At 50.6% G+C, this 24,011-nt stretch overlaps 1 protein-coding gene and 2 long non-coding RNA genes across 6 annotated transcripts in view; 1 reads left to right on the top strand and 2 right to left on the bottom strand.

The window, feature by feature from the left end:
• Window positions 1–3,316: 3,316 nt before the first annotated feature.
• LOC139358827 (uncharacterized) lies at window positions 3,317–5,104 on the bottom strand. The gene is made up of 2 exons (XR_011614337.1): window positions 4,405–5,104; window positions 3,317–4,093 (listed from the first exon to the last, which is right to left on the bottom strand). It is a non-coding gene; the product is annotated as an uncharacterized lncRNA (long non-coding RNA).
• Window positions 5,105–6,619: 1,515 nt separating this feature from the next.
• On the bottom strand, window positions 6,620–13,204 carry LOC105496127 (sulfiredoxin 1). 2 transcript variants are annotated; one of them, XM_071079557.1, is made up of 2 exons: window positions 12,997–13,204; window positions 6,620–8,911 (listed from the first exon to the last, which is right to left on the bottom strand). In XM_071079557.1, exons 1-2 carry the CDS (start codon window positions 13,177–13,179, stop codon window positions 8,708–8,710), a joined length of 387 nt encoding a protein of 128 aa, XP_070935658.1. In that variant the 5' UTR covers window positions 13,180–13,204; the 3' UTR covers window positions 6,620–8,707. The 2 variants fall into 2 exon arrangements, with proteins under 2 accessions (XP_070935658.1, XP_011764549.1); XM_011766247.2 differs by having other exon boundaries at window positions 12,970–13,194.
• A 71-nt stretch (window positions 13,205–13,275) lies between these two features.
• Window positions 13,276–24,011, top strand: part of LOC139358485 (uncharacterized) — a 142,466-nt gene continuing 131,730 nt past the window's right edge. For all 3 annotated transcript variants that reach the window (XR_011613442.1, XR_011613443.1, XR_011613441.1), the window contains exon 1: window positions 13,276–13,480. This is a non-coding gene — a long non-coding RNA (uncharacterized lncRNA). The remainder of the gene's footprint in view (window positions 13,481–24,011) is intronic.

Genomic DNA, 24,011 nt, shown 5'->3' on the forward strand with positions numbered 1-24,011 from the left:
CCGCCTCCTGGGTTCACGCCTTTCTCCTGCCTCAGCCTCCTGAGTAGCTGGGACTACAGGTGCTCGCCACCACACCCGGCTAATTTTTTGTATTTTTAGTAGAGACGGGGTTTCACCGTGTTAGCCAGGATGGCCTCAATCTCCTGACCTCGTGATCCACCCGCCTCGGCCTCCCAAAGTGCTGGGATTACAGGCGTGAGCCACCGCGCCCGGCCAGGAAACCTGTTTCTAAGCACAGCTCTTCACTGTGTGTTCTGTGCTTGGTTGAGTTTCCCAGGGCACCAGTGGCAGAGAGGGATTCATCCCAGCGACTCCAGGACTCTGTCTACACTCTGGCCTGCAGTGAAGGTTCCGAAAAGGGCTGGTGGACTCCCAAAGTTGGAGTCACTGGGATCTTCTCTCTCATCCCCCAGATCCAGTCCCATCCACTGGTAAATCCTGGAGCTCCTTCTTCAAGTTATGTCCCGATTCGGATCAATTCTTTCTACCCAGGTGCGATCCACCAAGCATCACCTGGGGCTCTGGTGACAGCAGCATCACCTTCACATTCCTTCTTTTCCTGCTGTACTTGGCAGCCAGAGCCAGACCATGTCCTTCCTCTGCTCAAAGCCTCACGTGGCTCCCAGCTCACTTGGAGAAAAAGCTAAAGCCCTCACCCTGCTATGAGGCCCCTCCCAAGATGATGACCCTCACCTCTGCAGCCTCGTCACCTGCCCAGCCGCAGCCCTCCTCCCACCCCCACTGTCCCCACCACACTGGCCTCCTTGCTGCTGCTTGAACACTCTCTGCAGGCTCCCAGCTCAGGGCTTTTGCATATGCTGTTCCCTCTGCCTGGAACACATCCCTCTGACACCCACAGGGCATTTTTCCTCTCATTGTCCAGGTCAATGCCCCCTCTCAGAGAGGCCCATCCACCTCACCTAAATGAGTATGTCCTAGCTCATTCTTCCTCCCTCCCCTGCTTTTCCCTCAGAGCACATATCACTACCAGATATCACATTTTACCTTTGATACGTATTTTGTGTGTGTCATTGCCTATCTCCCAGACTGGACTTCAAGAGGACAGAAGTTTGTATCTGTTTTGTATTCTGATGGCTTCAGTGCCTGGAATAGTACTGATTTGCAGAATGAATGTCCAGGGGTGTGTGTGAAGGGTGGGGGCAGTCACTCCCAGCCCTGCCCAGCCTCGCTATGGCCCCTCAGTCCCCTCTCCGGATATAGCTTTTCTCTCTGCCTGCCCCACCCCCTGACCCTCAAGGGCAGGCCAGGGCAGCAAGCTCATCCCTTAGGAGAGAGGTTTCCAGCTGCAGGGCAGACCCTCCTCCTATACCTCCATCCCAGATAAGCCCAACTGGAGCTGCCCTCTCATGGAGGGTACTCCAAGGATGAAGGGCCTTAGGGGAAGAGCCACTCTGAATATCTCTGGGCAGCCAGGAACCTGCTCACAGCCTCCGTGACCTCATCGGGAAAGAGGCAAGACTCATGAGAGTGAATGGTCCATGGGGAGTTACTATGCTTGTCCCCTTTTACAGATGAGAAAACTGAGGCTCAGAGAAGTGAATTTGTCTCTAGGACAGCTGGAGTCTCTGTCCCCTCCTCTGTAAAATGAGGAGAATAACTCCCCCCTCCTAAGGTTACCTTGAGGATTAAATGAGCTAAGTAAAGCCTTTAAACACAGAGCCCTGTGTGGCACATGGTAGATGCTCAATAAATGCTGGGTACGCTTGTTGTTCTGACAGGTGAACTAACTTCCCAAGGTCTCACAGTTAGTAAGTAACACAAATTCAAACCTAGATCTGTCTGAATCTAAAGTGATTCCCAGAGGGGTGCAGTGGCTCACACCAGCACTAGGGGAGGCTGAGGCAGGAGGATTGCTTGTGCCCAGGGGTTCAAGACTAGCCTGGGCAACATAACGAGACATTGTTTGTCTCTACAAAAAACTTAAAAAATTAGCCAGGCACGGTGGTATGTGCCTGTGGTCCCAGCTGCTTGGGAGGCTGAGGTAGGAGGATCGTTTGAGCCCAGGAGTTGGAGACTGCAAAGAGCCGTGATCACACTACTGCACTCCAGCCTGGGCCACAGAGCAAGACCTTGTTTCAAAAAAAAGTTAAGCAAATAAATAAAGTGACTCGTGTTCACAGCCACAAAATAATAATAACAGCGACAATAGTAACAACACCTCCAAGCAATAACAGCATTTTCCACTGCAGGTGGTGGCGCTGAGGGTAAAAAGATAAGGTCATCAGGCGACAGCCCCTGCCTGGCACCCAAACCCGGACATTGGACCCTGCCCTCACGCTGCTTCCGCAGGGACGGGGGCAACCAGCAGAGCCTCCCTCTGGGGATGCCCCCCAATCTGGTTGCCTGGGGAGCCCAGCAGGGGTGGAGCACCCTGGGAGGCCCCGGGGAGCCCCCCGGGGGAGGGATGGGCGGCCCTCAGGCTCTGGAAGGGGCCGCGCGGCCTGGAAGACATTACACGGCTGTCGGACGGGGTGCGTCGCTCGGAGTTCCGGAGGGGGTCCCGGCGGCGGACGCGCGGGGTGAGGGGACCGCCCGGCCACAAAGCGCGCTTTGTTCTGCGCTCCCCCCGGAGCTGGAACCAATGGATTGGCGGCAGCTGAGGTCATCTGTCAGGCAGAGCCGGGGGTCAGGCCCGGGGAAGGGGCTGCGAGGGAGGGCAGCGAGCATGGGCCGGCGGGGTGCGGGTCGGGGGCCGGTTAACACACCAGCGCTCGCTGGCGGCTCTGCGGCAGGTCGCCGCGCTGCTTCGGGCCTCAGTTTACCAGTCTGTCCAACAGGAAAGATCATTTTGTCCTGTTCACCTCTGGGGGCTACTGTGAGAATTAAAGTAGGGGAGCTACAATGATGATGATGATGACGACGGAGGATGAGAGCTTTCTCCTCATCGCAGTCTCTACTTCCCGCACCATGGAAGAGCTAAGGCAGGGGCTGGACGCAAATGTGCTTTGTAGCCTATAGTGCATGCCTGCATGGGAGGCAGGGATGGATGTTTCACCCCAGAGACGGATGTTTCACTCTCTTTCAGCCCAGGGAAGTCAGTGGCTCCCCCTGATTCCCTGCCTTGACCCTGGGTGCCAGACTTGGTCTGCCTTCTCCAGGGCTGATAGGTGCAGCTGCCCAAGCCTGAGCCCAGGAACCCATTGGAGCCTGTCCTTGGTGCCTTCTGGTCCAGGGTGGGGTGGGACTGGAGTGACCCAGATAGGTGGGGTTTTTTTCTGACTGGAGGTAGGTCAGGGTCTGAAGGCTCTCCTCTGTCTGCTACAAAACGACAGCCCTTTTATTCATCAATTCACTCATTCATTCATTCATTCATTCATTCATTCATTCACACTGCCACCTGCCTGTGCCTCAGAGCTCCCATCCAAAAGATAATTAGGCTTCTAAACATTTGATACAGGATCCCTTGGGGAAGGAGATCATCAAATATAGGGAGGCCCAGAAACTGCCCAAAATGTGTGTGTGTATTTTTGGGGAAAGGACTCATGGTTTCTTGTGTTCTCAACCAAATTCATGATCCCAAACAAGGCTAAGAAGTACCGGTTGGAGTGCAGGGAAGGAACATAGGCTCCCAAATTCCATAGGAGAGGGTGGCACTTGGAACAACCACTTTGGAGAGCAATTTGCCAGGGTCTTAGAAGATGGAAACGGTCATATGCATCAGCCAGGCAGCTCCACTCCTGGGTATACAGTTGAAAGAGCAGGGTGATGGTGGGGGCCGTTCACAGCTGCAAATAACTGTAAGCCCCCACACGTCCAGGATCATGATCATGACTAACAAACAGCTACATTCACACCCTGGAACACCACGCAGCAGTAAAAAAGAAGGAGCTAGAGCCACCTGGAATTCATTCATTTGCCAGATATTGATTGAACACTATTATCGTTTAGGCACTGTTCTTAGCACTGAACCTACAGTGATAAACAAGACAGATTAAGTCCTGCCTTAAGAACACACATTTGGCCGGGCACAGTGGCTCACCTGTAATCCTAGCACTTTGGGAGGCTGATATGGGAGGATTGCTTGAGGCCGGGAGTTGAAAATCAGCCTGATCAACATTGTGAGACCCCATCTCTACAAAAGAAAAATAAAAAATTAGCTGGGCCTGGTGACACACACCTGTAATCCCAGCTACTTAGGAGGCTAACTGGGAGGATTGCTTGAGCCCAGGAGTTGGAGGCTGCAGTGAGCCACGATGGTGCCACTGCATACTCTGGTCTGGGTGATAGAAAAAAAAAAAGCAGACACAGAAGAAAATTTGGGAGAGTGTGACAAATGCCATGAAGAAAATAAAACTGGATAAAGGGACAGAATGATGGGGGAGGGGGCTGTTTTAGACACTATGGTTGGGAAGGCCCAGGAAGAAGTGACATTTGGGCACAGACCAGAATGAGGGAGATTGGGAGAAGAACACACACGAATGGGATGGTTGGCGGCGGCACAGTGCCAAGGGAGAAAAGCAATCTGCAAAACAACACAAAAAAGAAAACATTCTTTACTTAAACACACATTCATTACTATCAAATTAGATGAGTCTGGAAGGGTTGATGCCAAATTCATGAAGGTAACTGTCTCAAGAGTGCAAAGGAATAACCAGGACTGGGTCTTGTGGTGGGCTTCCGCTTGCCTCTAATATTTTCAGTTTCTAATATTTAATTATTTAACATTTTAATATTTTAATGTTTAAAAGGTAAATATGGCTGAATGCAGTGGCTCATGCCTGTAATACCAATACTTTGGGAGGCCAAGGCAGGAGCATCACTTGAGGCCAGGAGTTGGAGACCAACCACCCTAGGCGACAGAGCAAGACCTGGTCTGTATAAAACGTTTAAAAAAAAAAAATTAGCCAGGTGTGGTGGTGCCTGTAGTCCTAGCTACTCGGGAGGCTGAGGCAGGAGGATGGCTTGAGGCCAGGAGTTTGAGGTTGCAGTGAGCTATAATCAGGACATTGCATGCCAGCTTTGGTAACAGAGCAAAACCCTGTCTCAAACAAACAAACACATTTTAAAAAGTAAATATACTTATATAAAACTTGTGAAATGGCTGGGCATGGTGGCTCACACCTGTAATCCCAGCACTTCAGGAGGCCGAGGCGGGAGGATCACCTGAGGCCAAGAGTTTGAGACCAGCCTGGCCAACATGGTGAAACCTCGTCTCTACTAAAACAACAACAACAAAAAGCCTTGTGAAATGGAAAAAAAAAAAAAAAAGAAAAAGAAAAAGAAAAGAAAAGAAATTTAAATCTACCACAGGTCAAATGGGTGGATTCCAGGGCAGGGAAGGCACATACTGCCTTTCACTGGAGCCAGGATCCTGGGGGCAGAGGTTGGTTTGGGGAGGGACACTACATGTAGGGTCACGGTAGCCCAGCTAGTAGGAGCCCAGAAGCTTCTTGGAGAAGGTACCTCCTTTGCTGAGCCTGAGATTCTCTGGCCCAGCACCCCCAGTATAGACAGGAGTGGGTAGACATGTATGCAAGGTCACAGAACAAGAGCAGGTAAGTAGAACCTGAACTCCAGACTCCCGGCTGAACCCGGATTAACTATTCTGCCTCTCTCAGCCGGGCGCGCGCATCCAGTCCCTTTCCACAGTGGTAGCTCTGCAAGCCCGAGGGCCAGCCCTGCAGTGGGGGCAGGAGAGCAGCGCCACCTGCTGCTATAAGAGGGAAACGCAACTCTCAGCGACCTGCAGGTTACAGCCTTTAAAACCCAGCTCGTCTTCCTTAAATGACCAACCAGTCCCCCTCTACTCCGAATCCGTTCTGCACCTCCTTCCCAGTGCCTGGCAGGGCCCTTAGCGCTGCCTGGTTGCGTCTTCTCTGCAAGAAGGAGAAGTTGTTTCGGGAGGGGGCGACCATCTTCACTCTTATTCCAGCCCAGCGGGCACAGGAGGAGTTTACTCGCAGAAGACCGTGGCACCTCACCCTCGCTACAAACCTTAGGGGTACACAGCCCATCTGACAGCCTGGAAGAAGTCCCCAGGGAAGGGACAGAACTGCCCAAGGTCACACAGTTAATGGTAGACAAGCTGGGGGGAATGAGTAGACTCATTCCACTGGCGATGGAAGTGGGGAGGTCACTATATTTGAAAATAACTGACGCAGTCTAAATGAGTGGCTCTTAGTGTGTGGTCCCTGAACAGCAGCATCAGCATCATCTGGGAACTTCTTAGAAAAGCAAATATATTATTGGGGCCTTGCCCCAATTCACCTGAATCAGAAACTCCGGGGGCCACATCTGTAATCCCAGCACTTTGGGAGTCTGAGGCGGGAGAATCGCTTGTGCCAGGAGTTTAAGACCAGCCCAGAGAACATGGCAAAACCCTATCTCTACAAAAAAATGAGAAGGGCGCACCTGTATTCCCAGCTACTCAGGAGGCTGAGGTGGGAAGATCACTTAAGCCCGGGAGGTCAAGGCTGCAGCGATCCATGATCGTGCCACTGCACTCCAGCCTGGGTGACAGGGCATGACCCTGTCTCAAAACAAACAAACAAACAAACAAAAAAACAAAGTGGGGGTGGAGCCCAGCAATCTGGGATTTAGCAAACAAGCTTGAGACCCTGAACCGCTGGTCTAAAGGAATTGCACACCCCTTTTTTTTTTTAATTAAATAAACTTTTATTTTGGAATGATACTAGATTTACAGAAAAGTTGCAGAGATAGTATAAAGAGTTCCTGTATATCCTTCACCCAGCCTACCCCAAGGTCAACATCTTACATCACCATGGTACATTCGTCAAAACTAAGAGACTGAAATTGGTATATTAATTAAAATTCAGACATTTTTCAGATTTACAGTTTTCCCACTAATGTCCTGTTTTTGTTCCAAGATCCAATCCAGGATACAACATTGCACTCAGGACACTCTCCCTTTTCAGTTCTATTATTGGTCACCTCAGTCATCTTTCCCTGGGAAAGAGAATGCGTGGGAAAAGTTGTTGTCCTTATTATTGAACTGGGGAAACTGAGGCTTAAAAGTGCCAAGTGACCAAGTTCCCTTAGAGGGCAGTGAGAACAAGGCCTGCCTTACTCTGTTCCCTTTCCCTGGGGACTCTTGATTTTCGGAAGCCCCTCTGGAATGTCCTACCTGGCCTAACCCCATACCACCAGTGCAGCAAGGAGGTGCCCCTACTACAGTGGGTCCAGTCCTTGGAGAGACTCACTTCCTGCCCCAACACCTCTTCCCCTAGACCCTGAGGGCCAAGACAATGTCTTAGTGCCTTCAGACTTGGCAGAGTGAGGCCCGTGAAACAGAGAGAGAGAAAGGGGGAAGAGGGAAATACTTTTATTTGCCCATCCAAAATTATTTGTGATAGGTGAAAAATGGCCACAAGCTCTACGTGGTTCCCCTCATCAAGACATGTCATCTGTTTCTCATCCCTTGAATCTGAGCAAAGCCCTGTGATTTGCTCTGACGGAGAGAATTTAGCAGAAGTGACACTGTCCTAGTCCCAGTTCCAGGCCAAGAACCCAAGAAGTCTTTCAGCTTCTACTCTCACTCTCTTGGAACCCTGAAGCTATCATGTGAATAAGCCTCAGCTAGCCTGCTGGAGAGGCCACATGGAGGAGAACCAAGCAACTCCAGCCAACAGTCTGTCACCTTCCAGGCAAGTGAGTAAGGCTATCCTAGACCATCCAGGCCCAGCTGAGGTCAACAGCTGACCTTAACTCCATGAGGGATCCCAGGTGGGAGCAGCAGAACTGCCCTGTTGAGCCCAGCCCAAACTGCTAACCCACAGGATTGTGGGAAAATAGAGGGTTTGTTTCTAGCTGCCAAGTTTGGGGATGGTTTGTTACACAGCAAAAGCTAACTGGTACACAATTCCGCCTTTCTCTCTTGGTAATGGGATCCCAGTTTTATTGCAGGAGGCAGTGTACCAGTCTCAGTAGATGGAACACGATTGGTCTACTCAACCATGACAATTCTGTTCCCTGCTGTCTTAGCTTTCTTTGCAGCTAGAGGTGCAATGGTAGCTGGCTCAGGCCAAGGGCATCTAAGTGAAAATATGCAGAGGGAGAGAGCAGGAAACAGACTTCTGACTAGGTTTTACTTTCTGATAGGTGACAGGTCCAGCTAGTTTGGCCCTTCCTCTTCCTCCACCCCTCCTTCCTTGAACGCAGACATGATTCTTGGGGATACAGCAGCCATCTTGGGACCATGAAGTAACAAGCACTGAGATCAAGGCAAAAGGATCCAAGATGTCACCCCTACCTTTGTGGAGTTGTTGAACCAATACCATTAGCCACCCATCTCCAGAATCCATGCTATGTGGAAAAACAATCTTCTGTTTGTTTAAACCACTGCAACCAAGGTTTTCCTATCCTTGCAGCTGAATGTAGTCTACATAAGAGGTTACATAGACAAAAATGCAGAGGGATCCTTGTCCTTGGGAATTTGGAGCCGGCAGCATGTGGCTCTCCAAGCGCATCTCTGTTCTCATTTCACCTTCTCAGTAATGCTTCAAGGGTAAGGCCATGATCCTATTGTCACAGAGGTGGGAACTGGGGCTCCCACACTGCACAGTGAGTCCAAGGCCTTGTAGCTGGCGAGAGGGGTGCCCAGAGTCAGACCTTCTCCCCAGGTGCAAAGAGAATGCACCCCTGCTATCCCTTCTGCATGGCCCAGCCTGCTGGAGGCCAGGTGTGTCTTCTGGGCTCTTGAAGGTGGCAGCAGGTGCCAAGGAGGCTGCTACTGCAAGTCTGGTGTGGATGCCCCCAGGTACACCCTTAGGTCTGAGAGAGTGGACTGGACAAGCTTGGCGGGGATGGTCTCTTGCTGCAGCTGCTGGTAGGCCGCGTAGCGGTGGCAGCCCCCGAAGGAGTAGAAGTAGTCACCTCCCTGGGCCCCTTTGATCCAGAGGACATCGATGGGGGGCACGCTGTCTGGGTCCTCCTGGGGAGAAGGGGCACAGAGTCAATGGATGGTACAAGGCTTGACAGTTTGTAAAGCAGACTTTGTCCACTTTGTCCACCTGTGTCGCGCTCCTTATAAGGTGATCACACCGGACTACTGTGAGAGACAACTGCTAAATATCAGGAATTTTGTGAGCTGGTCGACATCACTTTGTAGCTTGAAAATCAGCCATGGGAGAGTATTTACACCAGAGAAATGGACAGATGCTACAAATCAGGGATTTCTCCCACACATGTATCAGTACACCACATGCACACTATCCCCTGGGCCCTGTTGTAGACCCTGGGAATACAGTACAGCTGGAATGAGACTGAATAAGGCCCTGCCTTCAAGGGGCTCCAGTCTAGTGGGGCAGATGGAACAAGAAGTAAATATTAGAGTGACAAATGCTATAATGACAATAACACAGGTGAGAGGACAGAGATGGGGTCCACAAGGCCTCTCTGAGGTAAGAAGGAAGCAGAGTACTTGGAAAGATTCAGAAATGGGGCTGGGCATGGTTGCTCACACCTGTAATGAGAACTTTGGGAGGCCGAGGTGGGTGGATCACTTGAGGTCAGGAGTTTGAGGCCAGCCTGGCTAAAATGGCAAAACCCTCTCTCTACCACAAAAATTAGCTGGGCATGGTGGTGCATGCCTGTAATCACAGTTACTCAGGAGGCTGAGGCAGGAGAATCGCTTGAACCCGGGAGGCAGAGGTCGCAGTGAGCTGAGATCGCACCATTGCACTCTAGCACAGGCGACGGAGCGAGACTCCATCTCAAAAAAAAAAAAAAAAAAAAAAGAGAGAAGTGGAATAGTTTCAATTAAGAGCGTAGCTGCCCGGGTTCAAATCTAGCTCGCTGCTTAACAGCTATGTGATCTTCGGCAATTAATCTTTTTGTGCCTCAGTTGCCCCATCTATCAAATGGGATGGAGATAACCGATCCATCTCACAGAGCTTTTGGGTTAAATGAGTTAATATATATAAAGCACTTTAAATCATGCTTGGCACATCGAAAGCGCTCAGTAATGTATGCTGTGTATGACCTGAGGGAAGAAGATTCCACGCAGAGGGAACAGCAAACGCAAAGGGCCTGAGGCCAGAGCACCTTCACCATATAGGAGGCACAGCAAGGAGGCCAGTGTGACTAGAGTGGCCTCCAGGGCTCGAGGAATGGTCAGAAAGGCCAGTAGGAGCCAGATGGTGCAGATCCGTTTCTGAGAGAAGTTGGTGGGCCTGGAGTGTTCGCGATAGGGGAGAGTGATATGATCTGATGCACACTCTAGAATGCTGTCACGGGAGAACAGACTTGGCAGGGCGGACAAGGGCACAAGGCAGGAAGACAGAGGGGAGGCCTTTGCAGGCATTCAGCAGAAGATGCTGGTCTGGATGATGGTGTGGTGGGGACAGGGAGAGGTAGACGGGTTTGGGACACATTTAGGGGGCAGGTCCGAGGGGTCTGGCAGAGGGGTGAATCCAAGGGCAAGAGAAAAGGGAGAATCTAAGTTGGCTTCCTGTTAGGGGCCCGCACAGCCAGGTGGAGAGTGGGTCATCCTCTAAGTAGGGAAAGCCTGGGGCAGGATGGGTGCAGCGTAGAGCACTCTGGGGAGACCCCATTAAGTGTGAGCGGCCTGGAATGCCTCCTGCTGCTGGCCCACGGGTCCTCTCTCATGATTCCACAAATGATTATTCAGCAGTAAGGCGCATCAGTCACGAGCCTGCGCTCTGGAACTCGGCACACCTGACTTTGGATCTCGGCTCCTCTCCACAGCAGCTGGGGCACCCAGCCCTCTGAATGACATTCCTCACCTGTAAACTGGGAATAAGACATCCTAGAGGGCTGCTGCTGAAGAGTCAGTGAGCTGATGCCTACCGGGCATCCGTAGAGCACTACGGAGGGGCAGCCGTGCCAGGCAGGCCTTGTGCTGGGTACTGAAGGCACGATGGTGGATGGCCAGAATGATGGCTCCCAAAGATGTCCACGTCTGAACCCTTGTGAATACGTTACCTTACATGAGAAAAGGGACTTGGCGGACGGAATTAAGGTAAGGATCTTGAGATGCAGAAATTATCCAAGGTTATCTAGATGGGTCGAATGTCATTATCAGCGTCCTTAAAACTGGGAAGAGGGAGCAGAAGAAGAGGTCAGAGTGATGCGATGTGAGAAGGCCTTGGTCTAATGTTGCTGGTTAGAGGAAGAGGCCAGAAGCCACGCAGTGTGGGTGGCATCTGGAAGCTGGGAAAGGTGAGGAAATAGATTCTCCCCTAGAGCCTATAGAAAACAGTGCAGCCCTGCTTGATGTTAGCCCAGTAAGACCCATTTTGGACTTCTGACGATAAATAAAGCTGTGTTGTTTTAAGCCATCAACTTTGTGGTAACCTACAGTGGCCCCAGAAAACTAATATAGGTGTACGTAAGCAAAGGAAGAGCTGGTTCTGGCCCTTGGAGCCTACAGTTCTAGCATGGAAGGCAGGTGTCTAAACAGGACGTTAAAAGCCAGTGAGCTGTAATCCCAGCACTTTGGGAGGTTGAGGCGGGCAGATCACTTGAGGTCTGGAGTTTGAGGCCAGCCTGGCCAATATGGTGAAACCCCATCTCTACTAAAATACAACAACCAGCCAGGCGTGGTGGCGGGTGCCTGTAATCCCAGCTACTCAGGATGCTGAGGCAGGAGAATAGCTTGAACCTGGGAGGCAGAAGTTGCAGTGAGCCGAGATCGCGCCACTGCACCCCAGCCTGGGCGACAGAGAGAGACAATGTCTTTAAAAAAAAAAAAAAAAAAAGCCAGTAGATCAGAGCTATGCAAGTGGTCACACAGGTGGCTGCAGGCCCACAGAGCTCCTAACCTGGTAGGGACGGTCAGGGAAGATGCTGACACTGAGACAGGAAGACTGAGGAAGAGTCAGAAACAACAAGGCAGAGACAGAAGAGGTTCTCAATAGGAGAAAAAGCCCAGTGGTGGGACAGGGTGTGTATGGCAGATCCCTTCCCATCTCAGCCAGGCACTGTGCTACTGTTGTGGCAACAGATAAGATGGGACAAGGTCCTCGCCCTTGTAGAGTTCACAAGAGGTCGGGAAGACAGAAAATAAAATGCAACACAAATAAATGTATGATATAATTTCTGGTGGACATAAGTGGTATCCTGAGAAACATCTCGGGCTAAGGGGAGAGCTAGAGACGCCAGGGACCCTGACCAAGGGTGATCAAGGAGGCAGAGAGCTGGACCAGGCAGGGGGGCAGGCCCTGTGGTTGTCGGGGGAAGTGGCTCCAGGCAGTGAGGACAGCAGTGTAAATACTAGGACTGAAAGTTAATCGGGGGTGGCTGTAGAGGTGCTGGGTGGGGCTTAGGGATCTCATGTGCTCGCCTTCCAAGGGTCAGGGGGGAGGGGACTCAATGTCGTGTAGGCCTAACCTGACACCTGTTCTTGCACCTGCCAGAATCACTCCGGCATTCTTAACACCCTCCCTCAGTGGTGGAGCTGACCCTTGACCTCTTCCACTTCCCATTCAGACCAGGGCCTCCCAGCAGATACGACACACCCAGTCCCACTGTCACTGACTGTCACAGCCATGATAACCCATGGCTTATCTCCGGGTAGTGCAGTGGCCATGTGCTGGGCAGTGGGGGCCGGCTGCCTGGGTGTGAATCCTAGCTGTGCCACTTTTTAAGCGCCTGATCTTAGTCAAGCCGCTGAAATCTTCCCTGCCTCAGTTTCTCGTTTGCAAAAGAGACACTCTCTACCTCATAGGTACTCATTGGGTTGGCATTGGAAACTAAGGGACTTCCTGCAGTTCCTGGACCACTGCAAGCACTAGCGTTATAAGCATTATCATCACTACTTTAATTATCTCGTCCAATTCCCTCCTTGCTCAAGTGAGGAAACAGAGGCCCAGAAAGGCCCAGCCACTTGCTCAAGGTCACACAGCAGATGCTATGCTCCGGCTGAGCCCGGAACCACTCCATCTCGCCTCCATCGCGGCGACCTCCCTCCTCCGGCGACCTCCCCTCCAAAGCCCTCCCTCCAGCTGGCTGGACTCCTCGGGGCCTCACCCGGATAGTGTTCACGAGGCTCTGCACCTTGGCGGGGTCCAGCACTGACGGCAGCGGCCGGATAAGCACGTTCAGTGGCACGTTGTGTACCGCGGCGATGCAGCCCGAGTGGATGCTGCCGCCCTGCGCGCCACCGCTCGGCCCGGGCCCCTCGGGCGCCCCCCGATCCGCGCCGGCTCTGCCCAGCGCTCCTCCAGCACGCAGCCCCATCGTCGCCGCCACCGTCGTCGCCGCCGCCGCCGCGGGACTCGCCGCCTCCTCCGGCCTTAACTCTGGCCGGGCCGTACCATTCTGCGCGGTCGGGTGGGGGGGCCCGGGCCAGGGCGCGTTTCTCCCCCGGCCCCGCCGTGGTCCGGTCTCAACCCCGCGGTCCCCCCCGCGACTCAGGCGCCGCTCGCCAGGTGCAGCCGAACTCGCGCGGGGCTCCGGCTCTCCACCGGGGGGCGCCTCCCGCCTCCCCTCCGCGGCGCGGCGTCCGGGGAGTGGAAGCGCCCGGGCTGGCTGACTCAGGGTGAGTTTGCAGGTCGCGGGGCGGGAGGGGCGCGGGTGACGCACCGGCCGCGGTGACTTAGGCCGCGGGGGCGGGGGCGGAGAGCGAGGCGAACCTGCCCAGCCGGGATGAGTCGGCAAAGCCTGCAGTGCGCTGCTGCCCCGCTGCTAGGGCTCCTAGCCAGCGAGGTGATGATCCCCACCAACGGTTCCACTTCCAATCTGGTGCTGGCTGTGTCTGGCGCCGTTCCAAACATTTTGCACGAATATTGACTTATCTAAACCTCAAAACAACTCTGCAAGGAAGGTATGATTGTTAATTCCCATTTTACAGAAGAGGAGACTGAGACACAGAGGTTTAAGTGATTTACCCAAGATCATGGAGTTAGTAAGTGGCCGAATCCGCATTCAAAACCAGATAGTCTGGCTCGGGAGTCCGCTCTCTGCCCCACGGCTGGTTGCCTTGGTTCAGCAACAGTGACTGTCACACGGAGCCCTCAGGAATCGCGCTGACAATGTGTGGGCCCTGCCTTCGAGTTCCACACTGTTTGTATCATTACAACACTACTGGAAGTAGGTGCAGTTATAGACCCGCTTGTTCAAGATCAGCTGAAATGAAAGTCAGGTCATACAAGTCCATACTGTGGAGCCACCTAACCACCAACTCCAAGCAGGAAGGTGGACAATCCCAGACTCGGTTGAAGACAACCATGTCTGGTTTGCTTGTCTTCCTTCTCCACATGGATGGCACGAACATGGAGGAATGCATACTTACCCTGCCAGCCCAAGAAAACTCCACATGGAGGAGGGGGCCAGGGGTTTCTACTTTGCCTTGAGCCAGTTGCTGACACTGTCTGAATCCTGTCTGTAAAATGAAGTAATGCTGCTCCTCACTCAGAGTTGAGTGAATTGGGAGAGTGCTCATATAGTGCTCTGTGAATTGCGTAACATCCATTTTGCTGTTGAAGATCTTTTATTTTGGGTTCTTAGTCTCTCACAAAACCTTAGAACACTGAGACCAAGATTTGAGCCTTTCCCTTTCCAAACATAATTCCCGTGGACACCTAAATGATACTTTGTTTCCAGAAGTAGAACTGACAACCACACCTCAGCCCCAGAGCACTTTGGGAGGCCGAGACGGGCGGATCACGAGGTCAGGAGATCGAGACCATCCTGGCTAAAGCGGTGAAACCCCGTCTCTACTAAAAAAATACAAAAAAACTAGCCGGGTGAGGTGGCGGGCGCCTGTAGTCCCAGCTACTCGGGAGGCTGAGGTAGGAGAATGGCGGGAACCTGGGAGGCGGAGCTTGCAGTGAGCCGAGATCCCGCCACTGCACTCCAGCCTGGGCGACAAAGCGAGACTCTGTCTCAAAAAAAAAAAAGAATTAGAGAATTTCATCAAGAAGGAAGTTATCCCTTCTAAAACATCTTTCTCATTATAAGAAGTAAGAATGGCAAGATAACAGTTTCTAGAGTGGAAAAGTGGAGCTCTGGCCTGATTCTTTCATCATGGTGTATTCAGGGGGACCTCATTTCCTGGTATCAAATTCTCTGTGTTAAGATATCTATGGCCCAATTCAAAATTGCTTAAGCAATAAGAAGGTTTGTTTTCTCACATAATAAGATGTGGTAGGCATGTCTAAGGTTGGTAAAGAGGCAGTTGAACAAAGACTCCAGTTCTGGCTGGGTGCAGTGGCTCACACCTGTAATCCCAGTACTTTGGAAGGCTGAGGCAAGCAAATCACTTGAGGCCAGGAGTTCGAGACCAGCCTAGCCAACATAGTGAAACCCTGTCTCTACCAAAAGTACCAAAATTAGCCAGGCATGGTGGCACGCGCTTGTAGTCCCAGTTACTCCAGAGGCTGAGACAGGAGAATCGCTTGAAACTGAGAGGCAGAGGTTGCAGCGAGCTGATATCATGCCACTGCATTCCAGCCTGGGCGACAGAGCAGGACTCTGTCTCAGAAAAAAAAAAAAAAAAAAAAAAGATTCTGGTTCTGTCTATCCTTTTGTGCCATCATCTTCAGTGTTCTGTTATCCTGCAGTGTGCCCTTCATGGTCCCAAGATGGCTGCTGTAGCTCAAAGCATCACATCACTACATGCGAATGTCCACAAGTGGAAGTTAGGACATCCTTCGCACCTCTTTTTAAGAGTGAAGAAACCTTTCCTGGCTGGATGCAGTGACTCACACCTTCTGACCATCCACTCCTCGAGCCCTGGAGCCCACTCTAGTCACACTGGTCTCCTTGCTGTGCCTCCTCCACAGCGAACATGTCCTGGCCTCAGGCCCTTTACATTTGCTATTCCCTCTGCATGGAACGCTCTTCCCTCAGGTCGTACACAGCATACATTACTGAGTGCTTTCCCTGTGCTCAGCATGGTTTGATGCGCTTTACATATATTAACTCTTGGAACCCAGCAGCTCTATGAGATGAGTCTGTTATCTCCATCCCCATTTGATAGATGGGGTATCCCTGTGGGAGCTCTGCCCATACGTTCCAGAGGTGCCAGGCCATTCACTAATGGGGGCAGGAGCCGGCGAGTAAATGCCAGTCTTCTACTGTCACAGATGGATGATTCAGAGAGGTGTTCTAGACCATTCAGATCTCTCTGGAACCTTCTCAGAGACCAGAAGTACTCATCCCTATTACTACAACTGACTTCACTAACACCCCCTCTGTCCCATTCCTCTCACCCCTTACTTCTGCTTCCAGGGATCACCTTCCACATAAATGACTTACACTAAAGTCTCAGACTTGCTATCAGGGAGCCAAAACTAAAACAAAAGGGAAACTTGATACTGGGTCATCCCCTATAATTCTGTACCTTGCGTAGGTTAAAATTGCACTATTTTATTGCATGTGTGACCTCGGGCCAGTCACCTGCCCGTGCCTGTTTCCTAATCTGCAAAATGGACATGCGGTCACCTAATTCACAGGGATGTTGGAAGAATGAAGAGAGATGATGTTAGGTGAGGTCCTTAGAACAGTGCACAACACATTATAAGTGCTCAATAAATGTTTGCTGTTTGATTGCATTTTAAATTATAACAGAGCTTGAAGGTCTCTCCGTGTCTTCACTTTCAGACTAGTCTTGATGTATTAGTCAAGACTTTTGTTTGCAAGTGACAGAAAGCCAATGTGAATTAGCTTAATGAAAATGGGGATGCTTCGCTATTCCCTTGACTGAGGTGAAGCCGGGCCTCAGGGGAAAGTAAGTTGAGAGATTTCTTTTTTCTGCCCTCACTCAGCAGAGGGATTATCTCTACATGTCAGGAACATGACTGTCAACAGCAATGATATTTGGCTTTCAATAAGGGAAACCTGACAAGAGAGACTTAATACAACTTAAAGTGTTTCCTCTATTAAAAAAAAAGTCTGGAGGTAGGAAGTCCATGGCTGGGATGGCTGCTCCATGGTCACTAGTGGCATAGGCCCTTTCTATCTTTCTGCTCCATCATTTTTGAGCAGAGTTTTCATTCCCAGGGTCACCTCCTATTCAAGATAGTTGCTGAAGTGCCAGCCATCTCATCCAAATTCCACCCTGAAAAGAGGTGGAGAAATGGAAAGGCAAAGGATATGACCCTTCCCCTTTTTAGGATGCTATCTCAGAAATTTTATATAACATTTCCCCTTGCGTGTCATTGACTAGAAATTGGTCACATGGCCACCCCTGGCTGCAAGGGCAGCTGGATATGTTGTCTTCATTCATAGCGGTAATGTGCTCAGCTAAAATTGGAGTTCTCTTACTAAGGAAGAATAGAGATTGATAAGTAGCTAGCAATTGGAGCCACAGCTCTCAAGTTACAGGCCTTATGGCACAGAGAGAGGGAGAGAGAGAAAATTTCCAAGTTCTAGTCAGATGCCTACATATGAACAAACCAGCTATAGCATTGGGGGGCACAGACTTTCTTAAAAGCATAAGCCACCATTATTTATTATAATGACTTAAAGGTATGGAGTTCATTTAAAGGTAATTACTGGTCAACTGCTATTGGCTGGGCTGGACCCAGGGGATTTAGTGATCAGCAAAAAGACACTACCAATCTCTGCATTATGAAGCTTACAGTGTAGTGGAGGATTCAGATAATGATCAAATAATCACACTGGTTAATGGAGAGTGTAAAGTATACATTGATAGTAGGTGCTGCAAAAGAATGGCATGTGGTTCCGAGGAAGTGCCTTAGTCCTTTTGGCTGCCATAGCAATACCATAGACTGTGGCTTATAAACAACAGAAATTTATTTCTCACAGTTTCGGGAGCTGAGAAATCCAAGATCAAGGTGACTCTGTATCTCCCCAACATCCATATGTTGAAATCCCAGGTGCTGATGTTGGGAGGTGGGCCTTTGGGAAGTGATTATGTCGCGGGGTTCCTGGGGGCAGAGCCCTCGTGAGTGAGATTAGTGTCCTTTTTCTTTCTTTTGAGACAGGGTCTCACTTTTGTCACCCAGGCTGGAGTGCAGTGGAACTGTAAAGAAAACTTCAAATTTTTAAAATCAGGAACCTGATAATAACTAAGGAATCCTGAACAGAGTATTGGTAGAAATACAGATGAAAAAGGCCATTTGGATGAGGAAATGAGGAAGATATTGGACGATGGAAAAAAGACCATCTTGTTACAAAATGGCAAAGAACTTGGCTGAATTATGTCCATGTTCTAGTGCTTTATAGGAGGTAGAACTTGTGAGCAATGAAATGGGATATTTAACTGAAGCTGTTTCTAAGCAAAGTGTTGAAGCTGTGGCTTGGCTCCTCCTGACTGCTTACAGTAAAATATAAGTAGAAATAAATGAGTTAAAGATGCGACTTTTAAGCAAATAGGAAGCAAAATGTAAAGATTTGAAAAATTTTCAGCCTATCCATATTGCAAAGAATCAGAAAGAATGTTTGGGAGAAAACATTAGTCTCCATAAGGAGACTGTAATGGTTATGAACTTAATCAGCCATCCCAGCTGGAAAACTGCCATCTTGAATTGAAGGGGAAGGAGATGGGGAGGGATGAAGGAAGGCTGTTTGACTTCTTGGGTTTTTCAGGACAAGACCAGAATGCAAACTATTGTTCAAGACAAGGGAAGAATGACCCTGAAGGCAATTCAGAGATCATCAAGGCTATCTCCTTGCTTTCAAAAGTCAGGGACAATGCCTTGCATTCAACAGGTTAGAGGGCCTCTGTCCAAAGCCATGGAGGAAGAGCTGCCCAGAGCTGTTGGGGTGGGGCTACCCAGAGCCCTGGGAACATGACCTCTGCTGGATAGAGCTGGAGGGACAGGACCACCACCCCAGAGGGTACAGAGGGTGGGACCAACACCATCGTGGATCTGGAAGGCTGCCTCAGTGGGCCTGGAAGCAGAGCATTTAATGAACCAAAAATGATTTTTCTTGAGCCTTAAGATCTCATGGAGTTTGCCTTGTAGTTTGGATGTAATTTGGATCTGCTATTCCTTTCTTCTTTCCTATTTTTCCCTTTTGGAATGGTCTATCTTATACCTGTCCCACCATTGTATTTTGGAAGCAAATAACTTGCTTGATTTAACAGGCTCACAGCTGGAGAACAATTTGCCCCAGCATGCATCACACCTTGAGTCTCAGCCATATTTGACTTAGATGACACTTAGGTAATAAAACTTTGGATTTTAGACTTCAGAGTTGATGCTGGAATGAGTTAAGACTTTTGGGGCTGTTGGGATGTAAGGAATGAATGTATTTTGCATGTGAGAAGGATGTGAATTTGGCGGGGGGCGGGGATGGAGGCAGAATGCTATAGACTGAATGTTTGTGTTCCTCCAAAATTCATGTTAAAATCCTAACCCCCAATATGATGGTATTAGGAGGTGGGTTTTTGGGAGGTAACTAGGTCATGAAGGCAGAGCCCTCATTAATGCAATTAGTGACTTTATAAAAGAGATCCCAGAGAGCTCCCTCACCCCTTCTACCATGTGAGGACATGATGAGAAGATGGTGGAACCAGAAATCAGGTCCTTACCAGACATTGAATCTGCTAGCCCTTGGATCTAGGACTTCTCAGTCTCCAGAACTGTGCAAAATACATTTCTGTTGTTTCTAAACCACCTAGTCTACGGTAGTTTGTTACAGCAGCCTACACAGACTAAGACAGCCATGATCTGATCTGCATTTCTGAAAGATCCCTGTGGCTGCTGTGGATGGAGGGAGGGAGGCCAGGGAGGCAGAATGGATCCAGGAGACCAGGGAGAAGACTGGTACAGTTGTCTAGATAAGAGATGATGGTGGCTCTGGACCAAGGTGGAGACTGAGAAGATGGAGAGGAAAAATTGACAGGACCTGGTGGATTGGGTGGTAGGATGGGAAGACAGAGGTGAGAGAGATGACCTCTGGGTTTTGTGACTGCAGGACTGGATGGGTGCTGGTGTCATTCACAGAGGTGGGATGCCTCAGAGGAGAAGCAAATCACAGCTTCAGACCTGGGCTGGTCTCTGATGCTTTTGGGATATCAAAGTGGAGGTGGCCTGCAGGCAGATACAGATTTGCAGCTCAGAGAGGAGGCTGGAATTGAAAATGTTAGTGTATGGGCCGTCTCATGTAGGTAGAAATTGAACCCATGGGTGTAATTAGATTGCTTTAGGGGAGTATACAGAGCAGAAAGTGGGTTCCTTCCTTGGGTATCGGGTAGGTGAGTCTGCAAAGCTGCTAGGTGGAGCAGTCAGACAAGTAAGAGGAGAACCAGATAGTCATGTCATGTCATGTCATGTCATGGAGGTCTTGAAGCTCTTTGAGAACGTCGTAAAAAGCAGACTGGATCCATGTGCCAGTTGAGGTACTCTGGACTGCAGGTAACAGGAACCTGATTCAACTGACTGAAACAGTAAACTCATGTCTTCAGGTATGTTCAAGTAAACAGAAGTCCACAGGCAGCAAGCACCATGAGTGGGATTCAGGGTGGTGTTTTCATTGGCTCCGTGATGTCATAAAGGACCCAGGCTTTTTCCATGCCCCTGCATTGCCATATGTTGTGTAGGCTTCATGCTAAGGCCAGTTCATTTCATGGTCACAAGATGACATGCTTCTCTGCTCACATTTGAGGGGAAGAGGAACTGGACTTCCTTTCCTTTTAAGAAAAAGGAAGCAGCAAGTTTTCCATACCCTTCCGGCAACCCTCTCCTTAAGTCTCATTGGCCAGAATTAGGTTATGTGCCCATTTCTGAACCGTGGGAGATGTTAGTATTCTTAGACCAGTAAAGACTACCTCTTAAGCTGATGTTCAGTCCCCAGATTGCAAGGTTGCTAATCCAGGAGAGAGGGGTGGGGTGGAATGGTTATTGGACCTGTATAACTGGGCTGGATATGGCTGATGGAGACCCAGCATTCTTTCCCACCTCCCTCTAGGGTGCCTTCTAGATTGCATAGTTGGAGAGTTAAAAACTATATTTCTCAGATCTCTTTGCCGCAAAGATACTAACAGGGAATTAAGTTCTACCAGTTAGATGTACTTCCACGAGATATGGATGGCAGACGTGGGCTGGGGCCATCTTCCGACTGGTTTGACTCTTGCTACTGTCAAGATCGTCTTGGAGGTGTTAAGATTTTCTGTAGCAGTGTTCCAGCATTGTGCCACCAGCACAGTGGGAGACAGGAGACAGTTATAGAGGCAGTGGCAAGGGCCTGCTGATCCCTCGGTTGCACCTATGATGTGGTGTTCTTCAACTCAGTAGTTCCAGTGCACCCTATTGACCACCACCAACCCCCACTCCACACCCTCCCCCACCACTGACTGTGGAAGAGGCAGGTGCTGTCTCGGTGGCAGCAGTTCTGCAGTGGAGTTCTGGACTCCAGCAGATGGCTCACTTCTTCAGCCCTTCCACAAATTTTGTCAGCAGCCAATTATTGAAGTATTAAATCCTTTCTCTTCAAAGGGATTTAATACATGTTTATAAAATCCTGATCTAGAGTGGTTTCTGTTCCTGGCACCTAAAACAAACATAATGGATCCAATAGCCAGTCATGGGCAGTGTATGTGGGTGGTTAAGGGATGCAGCAGGTGCCTGGGTTTCTCAAAACCCCACTGGCGAGGCAGGCAGATCACTTGAGGCAAGGAGTTCGAGACCAGCCTGGCCAACATGGTGAAACCCCGTCTCTATTAAAAATACAAAAATTGGCCGCATGCAAGGGCTCATGCCCGTAATCCCAGCACTTGGAGAGGCTGAGGTGGGCGGATCACAAGGTCAAGAGATTGAGACAATCCTGGCCAATATGGTGAAACTCTGTCTCTACTAAAAATACAAAAATTAGCTGGGCATGGTGGCATGCGCCTGTAGTCCCAGCTACTCAGGAGGCTGAGGCAGGAGAATTGCCTGAACCTGGGAGGCAGAGGTTGTAGTGAGCCAAGATCATGCCACTGCAGCCTGGCAACAGAGCGAGACTCCATCTCAAAAAAAAAAAAAAAAAAAAAAAATTAGCCAGGCATGGTGGTGCATGCCTGTAATCCCAGCTACTTGGGAGGCTGAGGCAGGAGAACTGCTTGAACCCAGAAGGCAGAAGTTGCAGTGAGCTGAGATTGCGTCACTGCACTCCAGCCTGGGCAACAGAGCCAGACTCTGTCTCAAAGAAAACAAACAAGAAACCATTGGAGATTTTGCAGAGTTAGGGGAAGGTTCCCACAACTGCTGTTGTTGTTGAAAACAGCTAGCACATTGCTCAGGATGCAGCTGCTTGTCCAGAGGTGTGTGGAGGGAAGGCGGACAGGCACCAGGTAGACAGTCTGCAAACTGAGTGCACTGCTTACACAGGAGGAAACCGACAAAGAGGCCCCAGAGGAGGCAGGTTCTAGCCTGCAGCTTCCCCATCCCATTACTCGGCATCCATCCCTCAAAACATGCAGGTTATGCTTCTTGGTAAGTCTGAGTTGAGGGTAGGTGGCAGGGGTTGGTGGTCCCCACTGAAGTTTTCAGTAAGGTGAGACAGATTTGTATTTTGAAGGATCGCTAAGGCAGCTATTGAGGATGATGTATTGGTTGACTTGAACACTTTTGGTGACAGGTAGCTCAGAAGCTCTATGGGCAACTCACTGTTTTTGGACAACTTTGCCAGCTGAGCCAAAGTCAACATTTTTGCCTGCTTCCACTCACTGAATATGTGACTATATATGACTGGGCAGAGCAGTAGGGGATGAACTGGGGAAGAATATTGGGGTTGTAAACTGGCTGTCCACAGACACATGTGGACCACAGTTGTAATTGTTTGGTAGGTGTAATTTGAATCTTATTTCTCTAAGGTGAGACACACTCCAATTAGTCACAGGCTTCACCTTCCCTAATGTCTTAAGGCAACTGGCTTCACTCACATGTTATTAATCAGGTTTTTAAACCCTTATTTGAGGAATATTAAGGATTGAGGATGCCTGAGACCCTGTAAATGCCAAGGGACCCTTGGGGCTATGTGACCCTTGGTGGCAGCTACAGGCTGGTCAGGCTATAGAGAGGAAAACGGAGTGGAAAAATACTGTCTCTCGGATGCCCTCCCCTTCTTCTCATTCCCCCCTTCGCCCCCGCAGCCTGCTCCAATCAGAACGTCTGGAGGCGATGGTGAGTGGCCAAAGTCCCTTTAATATCCCTGAATTGCGTTACAAGTAATACTGCTGGAGGTGGGGAAGGGATGGGGGTTTGGGGGTGAGTTTGGATAGGACGGAGGAGGAGCGCCAAGCGCTCATACAAAATATGGCCAAAAGGCTTAGCATGCATGGAAAATTATTGCTGTCAGAAGTTCCTATTTACAGGGTCAACACCCTCCATAATTGCTTCTGCTACCCCTCTCCCTCCCACCATCCCTGCAGCCTCCCTTCCCGCTGGGCCTGGAGCTGAGCAAAGGCCCATTCACCCCTCCGGAGCCCTGGGGAAGTGCCCCTGCTACAGGGGTGCCTCCAGTCTCCCCCTTCTTTTGTGGCTAAGAGGAGGGGAGAGGAGGATCTGAGAGTCCAGGACTCCTGCCCGTAAGCTGGGTGCAGAGCAATGGGGCAGAGGCATGTGCTTAAAGCGGAGGGGGCCGGGGCCCGTGCGCGTGGAGGTGTGTGCTTCGGTCCTCGCCCGGGCATGCAAAAGCGCAGCGGAGGAGGTAGTGGCGGCCAACGGGCGGGTAGCTGGCAGCCCGGCCCCTCTGTCCGGGAGAGTTGCATAGACGTGGCCGGGAGAGAGCGCCCCTCCCGGGGAGCAGGCCAGAGGCCCTAGCGGGTCCGGGGCTCAGTCGGTCCCTGGAACCTGGGGTCCCTCGGGAAGAGGAATAAATAAGAAACAAATCGAGGAGGCTCCTCTCTCCGGGCCGCCTGGAGTGGCAGGGTAAGGTTCAGGAGGGCGGGGACCTGCCCCACGCCTGGACCTCCTGATGCTCCCTCACCCCACAAGTTGAGGGTCAGCAAGCTGCCCCCCAATTCTCAAGTCCCCTTCCTTAGTGAGTGCGGGCTCTGGTGAGGATGGATTTCTCCCGAGACGCGGGGGTGTGTGTGGTGGGGGCAGCCTTCTGTGGCCTATGCTGTCCCTCTCCTTGCCTGGCTTCCTGACCTCCCAGTCCAGCTGGGGAAGCCA

Source organism: Macaca nemestrina, chromosome 15 (assembly GCF_043159975.1).
Source record: "Macaca nemestrina isolate mMacNem1 chromosome 15, mMacNem.hap1, whole genome shotgun sequence".
NCBI classification, from domain to species: domain Eukaryota; kingdom Metazoa; phylum Chordata; class Mammalia; order Primates; family Cercopithecidae; genus Macaca; species Macaca nemestrina.